General features: G+C 43.0%; 1 protein-coding gene across 1 annotated transcript in view; it reads right to left on the bottom strand.

Moving 5' to 3' along the window:
- The window catches only part of ITGB3 (integrin subunit beta 3), a 79,846-nt gene that overhangs the window by 44,935 nt on the left and 16,937 nt on the right, over positions 1–17,974 (bottom strand). Inside the window, exons 2-3 of the mRNA XM_027873062.1 lie at positions 14,524–14,609; positions 2,389–2,584 (exon numbers count right to left, since the gene is read on the bottom strand). Of these exons, the coding sequence (XP_027728863.1) occupies positions 2,389–2,584; positions 14,524–14,609 (282 nt within the window). The remainder of the gene's footprint in view (positions 1–2,388; positions 2,585–14,523; positions 14,610–17,974) is intronic.

Below are 17,974 nucleotides of genomic sequence, written 5' to 3'. Positions count from 1 at the left end.
GTATCTCCAGGACAATGTCTTAGACATTGCAATTCCTTAATAAATGTTTTTTGAATTAATTTGACTTGTTAATTCCTTCACAAGCCTGTTCAAAATTGACCTCCTCCAGGAAGTCTCACCAGATTAGCCCCACCCTCCTTCAGATCATCTTATACTATGCTTCCCCACAAAGAGGTTAAGTTGGACTCACTTGCGTTTTGTTTTCCCATTGATCTTTAGTTAATTGTTTGTTTTTGGCTCATCATAAGGAAGAACTTTCTAATCATGAGGGCTATCTGCCAATGGAAAGGATTGTCCTATGTGGGAATTGAGTAAACCACACTGACTCCATCTTCTGACTCAATTCTGGAACTAGCTCACTTCCCTTTCTATCCAGTTATGAGTCTAGTCCAACTTCTTTCTTGTGAGAAAATTTTATTCAATTACAGGAAATGGGAGAAAACCTTACTGCATTGTTCGAACCTGGCCCTGCGTGTCTGGGAAGGTGGACCACCTCCACCTGCTGCTTAGAGACCTTTAACTAAGGACCTAGGTTATGCTGACCAGAAACCCAGTCAGTCATTTCAGTCATGACCGAGTCACGTCATGACTCCACTTGGGGTTTTCTTGGCAAAGATGCTGGAGTGGTAAGCCGCTTTCTTCTTTGTGGTGTGGAGTAGGACACCTCTTCTTCCAACTTCAGGGAAATATACCTGTCTGCTTTTCCCCTCTCAAATTGGAAAGTCCCTACTCTTTTCTCCAATTAGAAATCAGATGACCTAATTTTGTATCCTGATTAATTGTTTTCTTTTAATTAATTGGTCTGATTTGATACATTGTTTTTAATAGAAAAAAATCTGTCTCACTCTGTATTCAAGGTCTTTGGACTGACTGGGAAGTCCATGGAACCATTTATTATGCCTGTTCTGCTGATAAATCATAGAGCTTGAATTGTTTCCTCAGTTATTATCCACCACACTTATGAAGTAGTATGCTGACCATCTTTAAGGGACTTTAGAGAGGGGATTGCTGCATTGGGCGTGGACCAGACTAGCAGACTTCTGATGTACTCTCCCATTCACATTTGATAACACTCCCTTTACCTTGTTCTTTACAATTTACAAAGCAGTTTTCCCCTAATAATTGTGTGAAATAGAAAATGCAAGCCATATCATTCCCATTTTACAGAGGAGATAACTGAGATCCAGAGAGATTGACTTCCCCAGGGTCAAACAACTAGAAGGTGAGGGGATGTGAACACCGGTTTCTCCTGTTGGAGCAGCTAGGTGGCATAGTGGATGGAGTGCCAGGCCTAGAGTCAGAAATACATGAGTTTAATCAGGCCTCAGACACTTACTAGCTTTGTGACCCTGGATAAGTCACTTAACCCTGTTTGCCTCAGTTTCCTCATCTGTAAAATGATCTGGAGAAGGATATGACTAAAACCACTCCAGTATCTTTGCCAAGAAAACCCCAAATGGAGTCATGGAGCATTGGTCACGACTGACTGGCTGGAAGAAGAGTCCATAATTTGTCCAGAGTTACACCGTTAGAGGTAGAGGAAGACCTCAAACCTAGATTTATCTGATACCAAGATCAGAATTTTTTCCTCTAGACCATGTTGCTTCTTCATGATTTTAGGTAAATGTATATTGTTTCCACAATGAAACTATGACTTCCCTGGAGACAGGGACCCTTTCTTTTCTCTCTTTGTACCTTGGAAGGGCCTATAATATGATTCTATACAATGTAGTGTTTCATTTGGGTGCCTCATGACGTATGATGTAACCATGCCTTTTGTAGGTACTCTGTCCTCTTGCTTATCCCTAAGCATCTTCTGTTCTCTTCCTCCTGTCTCTTATCCTTTCTTCTCCAGTCATTCTACATTCTTTCCTCCTTTTTTCTCCACTTTCCATCCTCCAGAGACTCTGATCTCTCCTCTTTGTCTTGTCTATTACCAACCAGAACCCAGAACCTGAGTCAAACAAGACTAGATTATAAGCTGATTGAGAACAGAGACCTTGTTATCTATTTCTTTGGACATTCCTCGTTGCCTAGCACATAGCTCCCTGGTACATTATCGATTTGATTAGAAAGTTTTAAACTCAGTGATCCCAAATGGGCAGTTTTAACCTCTGTCCTGACCCCCTCATCCCTCTATCCTGATATATCCCTATCCCTTGCCCCTCATTTTCTCTATTCTCATCTTCCATCCCCAAATCTCTACTCCTCCATAATTCTTTACTTCTCCACCATCCACCATTCCCTACCCATCCACCTAATTTTCCATCACTTACATTACTGTAGCCCTCACACCCAATCCCTGTCCTGAACTCTTTGGTTCCTGGTATCCATAGCCTGCTCAGGGTTTACCTGAATGGGATGGGGAGGCTCCCTCCCACGTCTTACCCGGCCTCAGTCGAAGCTCAATCTTCTGGGGGCTGACTTGGGTGATCTTGGAAGTATCTCCAGAACCAGTATTACTGAGAGGTCTAGCTTCCAGGACGTTGATATGACTGACTGGAAATTCAGTGAATTCAAGTGCACATCCTCCTTTCAGCAGGTTCTCTTTGAGGTCACAGCGGGAAGAGCCTGGAGCAACATCCTAGAAGATAGGAGCCCCCAGACTCAAATTTTGAGCCAGAGCCAATTCTAACACCCTTTTTCCCTCGGGGCTCTTCAGCACAGCTTTGAGTGTCTTCTAAGACACATTAGAATACTGGGGTGGGGGAGGAAGCTCAGTGAAAGAACAGACAAACTGAATCAACAAAAAAGCTACAGGAGGTGCCTGTGCATGGATGGAATTGGAGGATAATAGACGTCCTTCTGGAAAAGACCTCAAGCATCATCTAGTCCGAGCGTTTCTTAACCTAGGCTTTGTGGGCTTTTTTTGTAAGGCAGTCGGGGTTAAGTGACTTGCCCAAAGTCACGCAGCTAGTGAGTGTTATGTGTCTGATGCCGGATTTGAACTCAGGTCCTCCTGACTCCAGGGCCGGTGCTCTATCCACTGCACCATCTAGCTACCCCTGTGGACTTTTTTTTAATCTTTTGATCACTGTTTCAGTATACTTTGCTTCCCTTGTGATCCTATGTATACACTTTTAAACACTTAACATTATTCTGAGGAAAAAGTCCACCAGACTGCCAAAGAGGCTCATGATACAAAAAAAAAAAAAAGCTTACAACCTTTGGTCTAACCCAATCTTACTATCTTACAGATGAGGAATCAAAGCAAAAAGATTCAATGATTTGTCCAAGATCATAAACATATGAAGAAGCAGATCTGGGACTCTTGGACTCAAATTCAGTGCTTTTTTGGGAACAAGTTTGCAGAGTACCAAAGGTGGCTGGGCACATATGCATGTCAGATCACTAATCTGAGGACGTAGGGGGCTGAGATCTTTAATGCTCCCTTCTTCTCCCTAAAAACGAACAAAGTGCAATTATCCCACTTTTAGGCATCCTAACACACACATTAAATCTTAAGGGAATCCCTTCAATGGCACGTGTATAGTATATGTGGGATGTGGGGCAGGGGGAGGTGTGTGCAGGTAGCATGGCTTACTAAAAAGGATGATGCACTGGAAATCAAAAGACCAAAGCTATAACTAGGGCAAGACAACTAAAGCTTTGGTCCAGAGCACCAATATAGGTAAGGATACTTTCTTCACACAATGAGCTACTATAGCTCGTTTCCTTCTGGTCCACCCCAGGATCCCATTGCTATGCCACCCCTCTCCTTTGGTCACCATCTCCTGGGGGTTGAAGGTAGGGGGAGGTTGGAGACCGTCAGCCATACTACAGGAGCACAATACGGATTCTCTGGTACATGGCTGCCCCTTCTCCTGATATCTTCCCCCATAGCCAACTATCCTCTGCTCTGTCATCTTCCCCTTTGAATTTGTCATAGAAACAAGAACTTTTAGTTATAGCTCTGCAAAAGACCCACATTCTAACAAAGGCTCTAGCATTCACTAGGTATGTGACTTTAGGCCAGTAAATCCCTCTGTCTGGACCCCAGTTTCCTCACCTGTAAAATGAGGGGAGTAAATCTCTAAGATCCCTTCCAGCTCTCACATTCCTTGAATGTGAGCCCATATCTGTGTTAGATCATAACCGTGCGGACCAAATATCAGCATGAGGGTAACTGACTGAAAAACTGGAAAACCCTTTCTATGACATAGTTACCTATACAAACTCCTCTCCTCCATTCTTTACAAACTAAATAGCCATATATCCCAGGATAAGAGACAATGGAATCATGGACAGAGCTGGCCTTGAATTCAGGAAGACCAGGGTTTAAGTCTTGCCTTCGGCACATATTGACTGTTTGACTCTGGGCAAGGCACATAACCTTTCTGAGCCTAGGTTTATTAGTAGTAAGTATGGATAATAGAACCTGGGCAACACTGGGCCTGGAGTCAGAAAGATTCCTCTTCCTGAGTTCAAATCCAGCCTCAGACACTTCCTAGCTGTGTGACCCTAGGTAAGTCACTTAACCCTGTTGGTCTCAATTTCCTCACCTGTAAAATGAGCTGGAGAAGGAAGTGGCAAACCACCCTGGTATCTTTGTCAAGAAAACCCCAAATGGGGTCACAAAGTGTGGGACGTGACTGAACAAAAATAATAACACCTATATTACAGGGTTGCAGCGAACAACAAATGAGATAATGCTTGTAAAACACTTTCAACCCTAAAGCACTATTCAAATGCTAGCTATCATTTTTATTATTAATATTATTGCTATTATCGTTACTAATTGCCTTTACTTTCGTAGGATATCAGTCTCATTAGCTTCTCTGTAGCATAAAGACCAATGTAGAGGAGCAGGAAGGAGGAAGAGGAACAGGACTGGAAGAAACCATATTGAGGAAGACCCAAAAAAAGAGTCAAGGTCAAGGTCAAGGTTATAATTATCTGTCAGGGAGAGGTGGGCAAAATTCTTCCCCAAAATGAATTCATAAGTTGTTAGAATGAGAAATAACCTTAAAGATCATCTAGTTTAATGCTGCTCATTGTACAGATGAAGGAACTGAAATCTATGAACGTCTAGTGACTTGTCAAAGGTCATTTGTTAGTTACGGATAGTTATTCATAGGATGACAGGTTGGGATAGGCCTTAGAGACCATCTAGACCATCTTAACCTTTTTTGTGTCATAGACACCTTTCTGGCAGTCTAGTGAAGCCTATGGATCCCTTCTCTCAATAACATTTTAAAACAAAAAAATAAAATTACAAAGGAAACTAATTATTTTTGACCAAAAGACTAAAGCTACAAAAGAGTAGGGCAGGATAACCAGGGCTTTGGCTTAGGGCACAAACTTAGGTAAGGGGACTTTCTTCACACAGTGATCTTCCTGGATCCTCTTCTGATCAACCCCAGGGTCAAATTGCTATGTCAGACCTCTTCTTTGGCTGCCTTCCCCCAAAGGTTTGGGGGGTGGTAGTCAGGAACCATCAGCCATATTGCAGGGGCATAGGATATATTCCTATATTGAAATACAGTTATCAAAATGTTTTTAAAATCCAAGTTCATGGACCCCAGATTAAGAACCCCTAATCCAGGTCAACTCACCTACATTTTACAGATGAGGAAACTATGGTGTGGAGAGGTTCAATGACTTGTCCAAGATTACTCAGGATTTACTGGGATTCAATCCCAGGTCCTTGGACTACAAAGCCAGCTTCATCACTACACCGTGAAATGTAGGATCTCAATGAATCCCCATTCACTCTCTTGCCCATCCTTCTAGTTAACAGGGCAAGAACTTGGGAGAATGAATAGTTTCCATGTAACCTTGCAAAGCCAAAATGTAGAATTTTAAAACTTTGACTTTTGTACTTCTGACCTAAATCAATTTCTCTAGACTATTCAACTTTCTCTCCCCTACCTTGTATACCTTGCACAGTGTCTTGCATGTAGCAGGTGCTCCAAGAATGAAGAAGGGCAATATTATTGGTAAAATGCTAGGCTTAAAGGAAAAATTCTGGCTCTGCTATTTGCTAGCTGTGTGACCATGGGCAAGTTGCTTAACCACTCTGGTAATTCTCGAAGTCATCCTATCATCTACAAATACATCATTTTCCCTCTTTTCAACTACAAAGTATTCACAATGACATAAAAGGTGCTCCAAATCACTAATAATAAGATACATGTAAATTGAAATGTGAGCCCATATCTGTATTAAAATATATGTGAGGTTTCAACTCACACCCTGCAAATTAGCAAAAATGACAAAAAGCAGCAATAGTTAGTGTTAGAAGGGTTGCGGAAGGATAGGCATGGCTAATACATTGCTGATGGAGCTATAACAACCATTTTGGAAAGCAATTTGGAATTATGTAAATAAAGTGACTAAAATATCCATACCTTTTGAAACAGAGACTCCTTTACTGAGCTTACACCCCAAGCAAGCCCTTGATAAGAAGAAAGTGCCTATATACTCTAAATCATTTGTAGCAGCACTTTTCATGATAGCTAAGAATTCGAAACAAAATAGATGCCCATAAATTGGGGAATGGATAAGCAAATTGTGGTACCTGAATGGAATGGAATATTATTGTGCCACAACATATTATATATGTAATAAATCCATCATCACATACATTCGAGAAGCATGGAAGGATCTATATGAACTGATGCCGAGTGAAGTAAGAAAAGCCAAGAAAACGATATACACAATCATTACAATTAATCAACATTTACTAAGCATCTACTATGTATCAGGCACTTCTCTAAGTGCTGGGGATACAAGAAGAAGCAAAAGACAATCCTTGCCCTCAAGGATCTCACAGTCTAATGGGGGAGACAACATGCAAACAAATTTATACAAAGCAAGCTATACACAAGGTGAATAGGACATAACTAATAGAGGGAAGGCATGGGATTAGGAGGAGCTAGGGAAGACTTCCTGGAGAAGGAATTTTAGTTGTGACTTAAAGGAAATCAGGGAGGTCAGTAATCTGAGAGGAGGAGGAAGAGCATTCCAGGCACCCGGGACAGCCAGAGAAAATGGCTAGAGCTGAGAGATGGAGCGACTTGTTTGGGGAATGCCAAGAGGCCTCCGTCACTGGATCGAAGCGCACATCTTAGGGAGTAAGGGGTAAGAAGACTGTTCAGGTAGGAGGGGCTGGGTTACGAAGGACTCTGAATGCCAAACAAAGGATTTTGTAGTTGATTCTGGAGACAATAGGAAGCCCCTAGAGTTTATTGAGTAAGGGATGATATGATTGGATTTGCGCTTTAGGAAAATCATTTTGGTGGTTGAATGGAGGATGTAGGGAGAGACTTGAAGCAGTCAGACCAACCGTCAGCTGACTGTAGCAATCAAGGTGTGAGATGATGAAGGTCTGAACTGGAATGGTGGCAGTGCCAGAGGGGAGAAGGGGGTGTATTTGAGAGAAATTCAAAGGTGATATCGACAGGCCTTGGCAACAGATTGGATAGGGGGAGGGGGTGAGAGATAGTGAGGAATTCAGAATTGTATTCTACTAGGTTGAAAGCCTGAGGGATTGGGCTGATAGTTACTTACCTTCAGTAACAGTGAAGGTGGGGCAAGGGGGCTGGAGGGTTTGGGAGAAAGATAGAGCTTTGTTTTGGACATTTTGGGTTTAAGATGTCTATGAGACATCCAGTTTGAGGTGTCTGAAAGGTGGTTGGAGATGTGAAACTGGAGGTCAGCAGAGTGATTGAGGCAGGATAAGTAGATATAAGAATCATCCGTCTAGAGATAGTATTTAGATCCACAAGAGATGATGAGATCACCAAGTGAAGTATTATAGAGGGAGAAGAGAAGAGGGCCCAAGAAAGAACCCTGAGGGAGACCTACAGTTAGAGGGCGGGCTCTGGAGGAGGATCCAGCAAAGGAGACAGAGAAGGAGCGATCAGATAGGTAGGAGGAGAACCGAGAGAGAGTGGTGTCTGGAAAATGTAGAGAGAAGAAAGTATCCAGGAGGAGGGTGTGGTCAGCAATGTCAAAGGCTGCAGAGAGACCAGGGAGAATGAGGATTGAGAACAGGGCATTGGAATTGGCAACTAAGAGATCATTCTTTGTCAATGCTCATTCTTTCAATTCCCTTCTCTTCTTTCATCACTATAGCTAACACAGTAGCAAGGAGCATCTTTTAACCTCAGCTTTCTCATATACAAAATGAGGATGATCAGGTTTGGACTACCTACTTCATACGGATGCTGTGAGGAAAGTGCTACAGAAATAAGCCCTTTAAAAATTTTTCAGTTAAATGAATAAATAAACCGGGCTTAGGTAGGAAGTGAAAGCTAGTCGCAGAAGTTAGGATCCATTACCATCTCTCTCTCTCTCTCTCTCCCCATCAGCTCTGTAAGACTGGGCATCATGGTTAGCACTGGGGCATGAGAACAGGCACCAGAATCGTCCCATTTCAAATACCCTTCCCATGTGGCTAATGAAGGAATTTGTTTTCCTTAACCATACATACTTGTAATGGGTTTTGGTTTTTCTTGTTTTTCAGTGGGAGGAGTGGGAGGTATGTAGAGAGGGAGGTATGAGAGAAAAAATTTGGAACTGAAAGTAAAATTGAGTTTAAAAAAAAAAAAGCAAATACCCTCTCTCGCACTTACTGTCTAATGTATGAGGCAAAAAGAATCCCTTTTCTAAATTCCATTGCCTCTTACCCCTGAGCGGGACATGAGAGCAAATTTCACAGGGTATTTCAGCTCTGGGTGCACATTCTCCTTTCAATGACCCTGTTTTTCAGGCCTGGAATGTTCTTCCTCCTCATCTCTGCCTTCTTGGCTTTCCTGTATTTCTCTAAGACTCAGCTCAAATCTCCCCTTCTTCAGGAGGCTTTCCCCAGTTCCCCTCACTGCTAGTCCTTTTGATATTACTTCTAATTTATCTTATATGTACATAAGTATTTGCATGCAGTCACCCTCATCAGACTGTGAGCTCCTTCAGGGTAGGAAATGCTTTTTTTTTTCTCCTTTCTTCGTACCACCATAACTTTAGCACAGTGCCTGGCACACAGTAAGCATTTAATATATGCCTGCTGACTGACTGCAAATTCCCTCTGTCCACCCCGCCTCTTTCCAGCCCTGTTTCTGCTAAAAAAAAAAAAAAAGTCCACCTTATCACAGACTCCAGCTGCCCACAAGGCCCCAGAGGGAGAACCTTATCCCAAAAAAGGCAAAAAATAGGCGAGCCAGGGGGCAGGTGGGAAGGGCTCTTTTTAGCTGCCTACTGGAGAGAGGAAGGGAAGGGAGAAACCGGGAAAATCCATGAGGAACAACCAATTCACAATAAACCTGCAAGTTGGAAGGCTGGAATGGGCAGGATAGGATCTGGTTGCCCAGAAATTGGCCAGTCCGTCTTTCCAAAAGTGATAGCTTTCAAGGAAGTAAAGCCAACGTGTTTGACTCTGCTGCTGGTCCTTGTGGTTTGTCATGAATTTCCTCAGAGATAGAAACACTAAAAACTAAAAACTATTTCCCATCCCTGTGCGGCTCTTTTCATAGTCACTGAAGTCAAGGGTCAGGAATACACTGGGCAACCGCACAACTCAGCTCTTGTTAATAGCCCTTAGATCAAATAGGTAGTGACGTAAGCCGTCACTCAGTCAGTCAATAAGTATTTATTAAATGCTTATTTACTCTGTGCCCAGCACTCTGCTAAGTGCTAGCGATACAAAGAAAGACAAAAACATGGCCCCTGCCCTCAAAGAGCTCACATTCTAATAGGGAAGACAGTGATGACTTATCCCATTTAATCTTCACAACCCTGTGAGGAAAGCTAATATTATCTCCAGTTTTGCTGCTGTTCAGTCATTTTTCAGTCATTTTGGACTCTTTGTGACCCCATTTGGAGTTTTCTTGGCAAAGTTACTTGGCAAAGTTCACCATTTGCTTCTCCAGTTCATTTTACAGAGGAGGAAACTGAGACAAACAGGGTTAAGTGACTTGCCCAAGGTCACACAGTAAGTCTCTGAGGCTAGATTTGAACTCAAGAGTCTTCCTGACTCCAGGCCAAGCACTCTATCCACTGTGCCACATAGTTGCTCATTTTCATTTTATAGATGAAGAAACTGAGGCTGAGAGAAGTTAAAGGACTTCAATCCTCACAACAACCCTGTAAGGTAAGTGTTACAGGTGAGGAAATTGAAGCTGAGAGAAGTGAAATTACTTGTCTAGGGTCACACTGCCAATGTTTGAGGCAGAATTTGAACTAAGGACTTCTTGACTATAAGTTCCCACTCCTTTCACTAGGCCATCTAGTTGTTTCTTACTTAGAAAAGTCATCTTAGGGGCAGCTAAACAGCGCAGTGGATGGAGCACTGACCCTGGAGTCAGGAGGACCTGAGGTCAAATCTGACCTCAGACAATAGCTGTGTGACCCAGGGCAAGTCACATAACCCCCATTGCCTTCACCTTCCCCCACCAAAAAAAAAAAGTCATTTTTCTTAACCACTCAGGTTGAAGAGGTAGTATAAAACAGGAAAGGGATAGAAAGTAGGAAAGGGATGGAAGATAGGGGCATTATTCCTCTACCACCACCACCATGATGCAAATGAGATGACTGAATCACAAGGAGGCGAGAAAAGTGATGTCTAAGTCATTCAACAAGATAAATGGGAAAAGCTCACACCTAAAGTTACACATGCCTGCTGGACTGGATATAGGCCTACATATGACAAAGATAAATGAAAACACCCTACCACATGTTCTAAATAAAGATCTTTTAGTCAGGAGTCTGAAGACCTTAATTCAAACTCAATTCCAATGACTCAATAGCTAGGTGACTGTGAATAAATCACTGGACCTCCCTATCAAATTTCTCGTCTATAAATGGGATTAATGATGAGAGAAGCATCCTGGTTCAGTCATATCCAACTCTTCATGACCCCATGGACCATACTGTCCATAGGATTTTCTTGGCAAAGACACCAGAGAGGTTTGCCATTTCCTTTTCCAGATCATTTTACAGATGAGGAAACTGAGGCAAAGAGGATTAAGTGACTCAGCCAGGGTCACTCAGCCAGTAAGTGTCCAAGACTAGATTTGAACTCAGGTCTTCCTGAATCCAGGCCCAGCAGCTACACACTGTGTCACCTAGCTGTCCCCAAATGATTGATTTAGGTCCACATAATAACCAAGTGGCAGAACTTGAGCTTGAAATAAGGTCTTCTGACTCTCAGCCTAGAGCTTTCTTTAGAACAGGAAACAGCCGGAGTCATCCCTTATCTTTGCCCTATGACTAGCCTGTTCCTTTTCCCAATATATACATTTTTACTTCTTTTCTTTGAAGTTCCCATTGGTTGTATGCTGTAGCCTGCTCCTACCCACCATGTACCCTTTCGTTACTTTCTGAGTGATATTCATTTTTAATTCTTTGGAGAGTTTTGTATGTCTTACTGCAATAGAGCAAGACCAGCAGAATGGTGGTATTAAAAAGATGGGCCTTTGTTTCCATGGTATCATTAAAGGAACTCTGCAATTTCCCAAAGGCAATCCAGCATGTGCTCTCCTCCTAGGCATGTGGCAAATTTAAAGTCTTTTTTCTAGGCTTCAACCAGTCCATGGGATGGCATTGGAAGGAAAGCAGCAAGGCTGAAGGGTCATTTGGCATACATTCAAACATTCCACCCACAACATACAAACACGAGAGATTGCTCACTCCTAATCTTGTCTGGTTTATACACTTTCCTCAATCCAAAGTATTCTGTTCCTGAGGGGAGGGGAAGGAGTCATTCAGGGAGATAAATGGGAAAAAACTCTCACCTGACGTTGTACGAGCCTACTGGACTGGACACCCATAGGCACAGAAATGGCAACGATAAAAGAAGTACGCATCCCTACCTGTGCATTCTGTGGGACTCTTGCCCATGCTTAGAGAATGTCCTCCTGCTTAGGAAATTACCTGGACACAATTCTGGATTTCTACTTCCCGTCTCTTTAGACAATATATTCCTCCCTCCCTATCCTCCCCCCCCACCATTCCCCACTAATATTTCCCACTGATACATTTAAGTCCCCATTAAACCTGGCTTTCTCTGTCCTTCCCCTCCCTTTTTCCTCTATTTCTTTCTCCATCTCCTCGCCTTACTCAACGACAGTCATTTTTTTTTTTTGATAAACCACAGAATTTCCCATTCTCCCATTTCCACTTTCCAAGGGAATTTCTTGGCTGGTCTCCTGATTTGACTTCTCCACATGAACAAACTCATCTCCTTGTTTTCCACTCACGGAATACCAGCAGTCAACATTCCCTAACCACAAGCATGGAATTTGCCAGGATTTCCCCTGTGTCCTCCATTGGTATCTCTGAAAAATAGTTTCTTTATCTAAAGGAACACATCCCTCATTTCCTTATCAGGAACTCCCCCATGTAGGGATTATGCCCACCCAGAACAGTAGGAGTGGTGGGAGCAAGAAGGGGTGGTCCTGCAAAAGATATGCTCTTTTCCTGGATCTGTTTAGTCCTTAGGGATAGGGACTGGACTTGGGATTTCAAGGATACATGGAAGCCAAGGTTCAAAGAACTCCCTCTACCAATGCAGGTCCTGCTTTCTCTACACCTTCCTACCTTAGAAAACTTCCCAGAGCACTGAGAGGTTAAGGGATTTGTTTGGTATCACACAGCCAGAGTGGATCTTGAACTCAGAATTTCCTGACTTTGAGACCAGTTCTCTATCTACTATATCTCTCTCCTTTGGGTCCTTAACTGTTTCTATTTTCTCCTAATTTTGGACAGAGGGGAAGGGAACAGACTTTGGCTGTCTCTTCTAGCCATGAAGGAGTGATCTTAGATTTCTATTATTGTTGTTTATAAAACAGAAACCTCTCCTTCTACAATTACAGTCCAGGTTGAAATCTACTCCCCTTCCCTGACTCTTCTTTCTCATCCCATCGTGGGAGGCACTTGCAAAACAGGCTGTAAAATCCTCAAAAGAAAACCCAAGAAAGGTTGAAGTTCAGAGAAGAGGAGGGAGATTGAAATGGGAAATGGGAGAGTCACATGAAACTCAGGGGAATGGAAGGGAATGGTGGGGAGGGCTGGATTGACAAGGGCAGGGCAGGGCAGGCATGGGGAGAAAACCATTGCTCCCACCAGGGAAAGTTTCATTGGCTCATCTAAGACAATGTGGCCCAGATGAGCTATATCTCAGAGCAGGACTCGAGCAGAGAAACACTGAAGCCAAACCAGCAGACAAAGCCAAGTATTGCTGACCCAGCTGTCCTCTTGCTCTGGGATAAATACAATGGTACTCCTTCTTCTGGCTCCTGGTCAGACCTAATAAGACTTCCTTTTTTGGAAACTCTCTGAAGAGATCAGTCACCACTTGGGCATCAGGAAGTACCTTAAGGCTGAAGAAGAGAAAAGGGGGTGATAAGTCTAGTTTGAGTGGTTAAAAAGTCTTGTCCTAAAGATGTAACTGGAATGGGGGCAGCTCCAGTTCTTGGAGAGAAGGCAGAAAGCTTAGGGTCCTTCTGCGGATAGGTTCAAAAGATTATAGGCTGGAAACTTCAGAGAACCGTTACTCCTGGCCTTCATTTTGGAGATGAAGATAATGACAGGAAAAGACTTACCCAAGGTCACACAAGAGTGAGTACCAAAATCAATCAGTAATCTTTTCGATCATTAAAGATTCATTAAGCACCTACTATGTGCCAGGCATTGTGTGAAGTGCTGGAATCAGGATTTGAACCTGAGTCTTCTGATGCCAAACCCAATTTACTTTCTGCAACACGTACTTCAACATCGAAGAAAATGTGTCAGAATCTCATCAACCCTACATCATGGGCCTTCTGCATTGTTGGGTGATCTAGAATTGTTAATTAGCCTCTTCTTATCACCACAAGTCTCTGTGCCCCAGTCATAAAGAAATACTCATACCCTCAGATATATATATGTGGCCCCAAAATGATTTGTTCTGTTAGGTTTAGATTCAGTCAAAGGGTCGCACTTGAGGACCTAGAGGGCCACAGGTGGCCTCAAGGCTGCAAGTTCCCCACCCCTGCCACAGACCCATGCCTGGACATAGCTAATCCTCTCACCACTCCACACCACAGGGTCAGAAGCTTTGATCCACAATTTCTCTTGGACTAAACATCTTTCCAGCACTTATAGTAGATTTCTTTTTTGGTTTGCATTGTTCATTCTTGAGATTTCTATAGTCAAGCATCTCCACCTCCAAATGCTACCCTATATCCTTCTCCTCCTTATTTGGATCCCATGCCATTCCTTTTTTTTCTTCATAATTCCACTCCCAAAAGAAAGTCACCAAAGAGAGAAAGGGACCACTGCCCATTTGCAGTCAACGCCAGGGTACCCAGGTGGAGTGAAGTATGGAGTCTGAGTCTGATTCCTAGGTTCTATTCATGGTTCTGCCCCAAAGTAGCTGTATAAGACTGAGAAGCTCCATTCCCTAATTAGAGCCTCCATTTTCTTCCACATCAGCAGTGAGCAGAATTCTCCCTAGCTTTCTGTAAAACAGGGAGCTGAGCTCCTACACAGCTTCTGGAACAAGAATTAGTTAAGCAGATGCGAGGGGACATGTCTGCTCCTTACCTCGTCTGAGCACCAGGCACAGAGAGGGCTCACAGCAAGGCACTGCTGGCAGGAACTCACCCCCCGGTTGGTACAGACATTGGCCCCTGGAAAAAAAGATATAAAGGGATTAGAGACTAGTTGGGGTCGCATGTATAATTATGAACTCTTTCATTCTGTGTGAGTTTCCAGAGATGTAGACCATTGTCTCCTTCTCTGCGTGCCTCGCGAGCACACACGCGCGCACACACACACACACACACCTTGTTCTGTCTTCCTCTACATAAGTACTTCCACATCTAACCCAAAATTCACTAAATAAACATGACTAGACTTTAGGTTAGTCAGACATTTATTAAGCACCCATTGTATACAATAGTGGCTTAGTGGATAGAGCGCCAGGCCTAGAGTCAGGAAGATTCCTCTTTCCTAGTTCAAATCTGATCTCAGACACTTGCTAGCTGTGTGACCCTGGGCAAGCCACTTAAGCCTGTATGCCTCAGTTTCTTTATCTATAAAATGAGCTGGAGATGGAAATGGCAAACCACTCCAGTGTCTTTGCCAACAAAACCCCAAATGGATTCACAAAGAGTCAGACATGACTGAAAATGACTGAATAATCACAAAACAACACTGTATACAACAAAGACCTGTAATACACAGATTAGGGGGAGGTGATGAATGAACAGAAATACAAAAAGAGAGGAAATAATGCCCCTTCAAGAGTCATAGAACTTAGAACTAAACCTTATAAACCTATGTGGCCCAGCCCTCTCATTTTACAGATGAAGAAACTGAGGCCTAGAGAGGTGAATTGATTTGCGGTATGGTAGAAAGAACCTTAGACTTGGAGTCAGAACACCCAGGTGGAAGTCTTGGCCCTACATATCATTTACTAGTTATATGATCTCAAGAAAGCCACTGTTATCTCCTTGGGTCTCAGTTTCCATTATAAAAATGGAGATAATACCTATCTTGGAGTCAGCACAGCACAGTATATAGAGGAGGTCACCTTTGAAGTCAAAAAGATCTGGGTTTAAGACCTGCTTCGTTGGCTTTGTGACCAAACAAGAGACTTAATGTCTCTGTCCCAGGCAGACTCTAAGTTGCAGACAAGTAGCTGGTGGAGGGGATGTCCAGATTAGAATTCCCAACGGAAACAAAATCAAAATCCCAAGCAAGAAAAAAAAATAAAAAATAAAAAATAAAAACAAACCTGTCCTGCCTACCACACAGCACTGCTATGGGGACCAAATAAGACAATGTCGTGGGGGCAGCTAGGTGGTGCGGTAGATAGAGCACCAGCCCTAAGTCAGGAGGACCTGAGTTCAAATCTGACCTCAGACCAAACACTTGACACTAGCTGTGTGACCCTGGGCAAGTCACTTAACCCTAATTGCCTAAAAAAAAAAAAGACAATGTCGCAAAGCACTTTTTAAGTGAAAAGTCAAAAGTTGAAATCCTTATTTTTACTGTTAACTCCTCTACATTCCAGCTGGCGACACACCCAAAGCAGCTGCACCCTTTGCACCTGCCTAGTTCTACTACAACCTAAAACTTCCTCTTTCCAAAAGGCCTTAAAGCCTATGGCTGAGGAGAGCTGGAGTCCAAGCAGTGCTGGGAAAAAGAAGTGAGACCTCCTGGAACCCTCTCAAGCATCCTCCCCTTTTCCTTTTCCAAAGGGCAAAGGAATAAGGAATAAATTCTAGGATTTGTCTTAACTGTTCCAAGGTTAGGTGCCACAGTAATGCTCTCCAGAAAGCAGAGAAACATTGATGACAGGGGGCAGGAGTGGGACAGTCAAATTAGGCCAGACGTACTAAGCTGGAGGTCAAAGGGACTGAGACTTGGCTTATTCAGGAAAATCCTTCTTCCTCAACTTAGATCAGCTTCCCTGGCTGATCCCTGCCACTTCCAAATTCTCATAGTGCTGTGCTTGGATCTCTCTCCTGCACTCATTTCAATCTCCCTCAAACCAAAGTTATTTATGTACTTGGTCTTCCCTTGCCATCTCCAATATAGACTGTAAGCTCCTTGGGAGCAGGACCTGTGTTACATCTAGCTTTGTATATGGGGTGACTAGCACTGTATTGTGCCTTGCACTAAGTAGACCCTTAACTCAATCAAACCAGCTTCTTCCAAGCAAACCTCCTTTTTCCTTTTTAAGGGAGATCAGCTTTTTCTCTGTGTCCCAATGAAGAACCCTTCTGAGTAATGAAGACAAGAATTATCAGGGCCAACCACTTTTCAGAGCCAAGTTTCTGTGACTGGTTATTTAAGCAGTTTCCTAAGGAGCTCCTTGGCCTCCCATTTTGGAGGAATTTTCCTAGATGTCAACATGTTTTCCCAACGTCTCCTATAGTTCTTGGGCTGAAAAGATAGTCTCTCTGTCCATTTTACTAGAAAATTATGAAATCCCTCTTCCTACACATAAGCACATTTCAGGACATTAGCAGGGAGGTAGAACAGAAAGCTTACCGAGGAGAATTGAATGCCACTGACTAGTCGAATGACCTAGAACAAGTCATTTCTGCTATCCAGACCTTATTTTCCTAATCTGTAAGATGAAGAGTTTGGGACAGCTTATATTGTGATCATGTGGTCTCTTCCAGCTGTAATATTCTGTAACTCTAGGATCTGAGACCCCATTGCCAGTCTCTGGAGTTCAGTTCCCTATCTCTGACCTCCAACATCAAAGTCTATGATTTTCTATCCCATAAATGAAATTGCAGCTTATAAGCTGGTGTCAAACTTCTCTGAGAAAGGCATATGGCATCGTATATGTATTAATAGTTCTATATGTAGTACTGCCTGTGGACCACCACTCCTACACGGCACTCAATCCAGCATGTTGGGTCACCTAATGGACAGTTGCTAACTCAGGTTCTAAGGGCTATAACCTGTGTGTACTGCTATAACTCATTAGCCCTCACTGTCTATCTTCTCGCTAAACAGTGATAGAGGAGATGCAACTAGATCAAAGCAAAGGCATTTATTAAGATGGCATAGTAAGAACAGCGATCAAAGCAAAGGCATTTATTAAGATGGCATAGTAAGAACAGTAGCTACAAAACATTCCTTCCTCCCCCCCAATAAACCTGGGGCACAATCTCCCACAAATACACACGAAAAAAGTGGTTATAGAGTATAATGGTAATGAGGCACATATGTAGGGAATGCAGGTACCCAAGGTAATTCAAGTTTCGACTACTATAGGGCCTCAATGTCCTTTCTCCCCTTATGGAATCTTCATGAAGCTCCCCCCTGGGTGACAGTCCTTATGGTCTTGTCGCTGAACTCTAATGACTCTGAAAGAAAGTTGGGCCATCTTTTGTCTCAATTCTCACCTAGCTTCTAGTCATTGATGGGTGTTGCCTCAGACAAACTAAGACCTGGGAAAGACCTTAATGTAGAAAGTCCAAGGTCACCCACTGCATCCTGGGCCATTGCCGGTTGGCTTGACCTTTGTCTT

This window comes from Vombatus ursinus, unplaced genomic scaffold (assembly GCF_900497805.2).
Source record: "Vombatus ursinus unplaced genomic scaffold, bare-nosed wombat genome assembly UNPS02014801.1, whole genome shotgun sequence".
NCBI classification, from domain to species: domain Eukaryota; kingdom Metazoa; phylum Chordata; class Mammalia; order Diprotodontia; family Vombatidae; genus Vombatus; species Vombatus ursinus.
The sequence above is the reverse complement of the archived record's forward strand: the minus strand, read 5'-3'. Positions and strand labels throughout refer to the sequence as shown.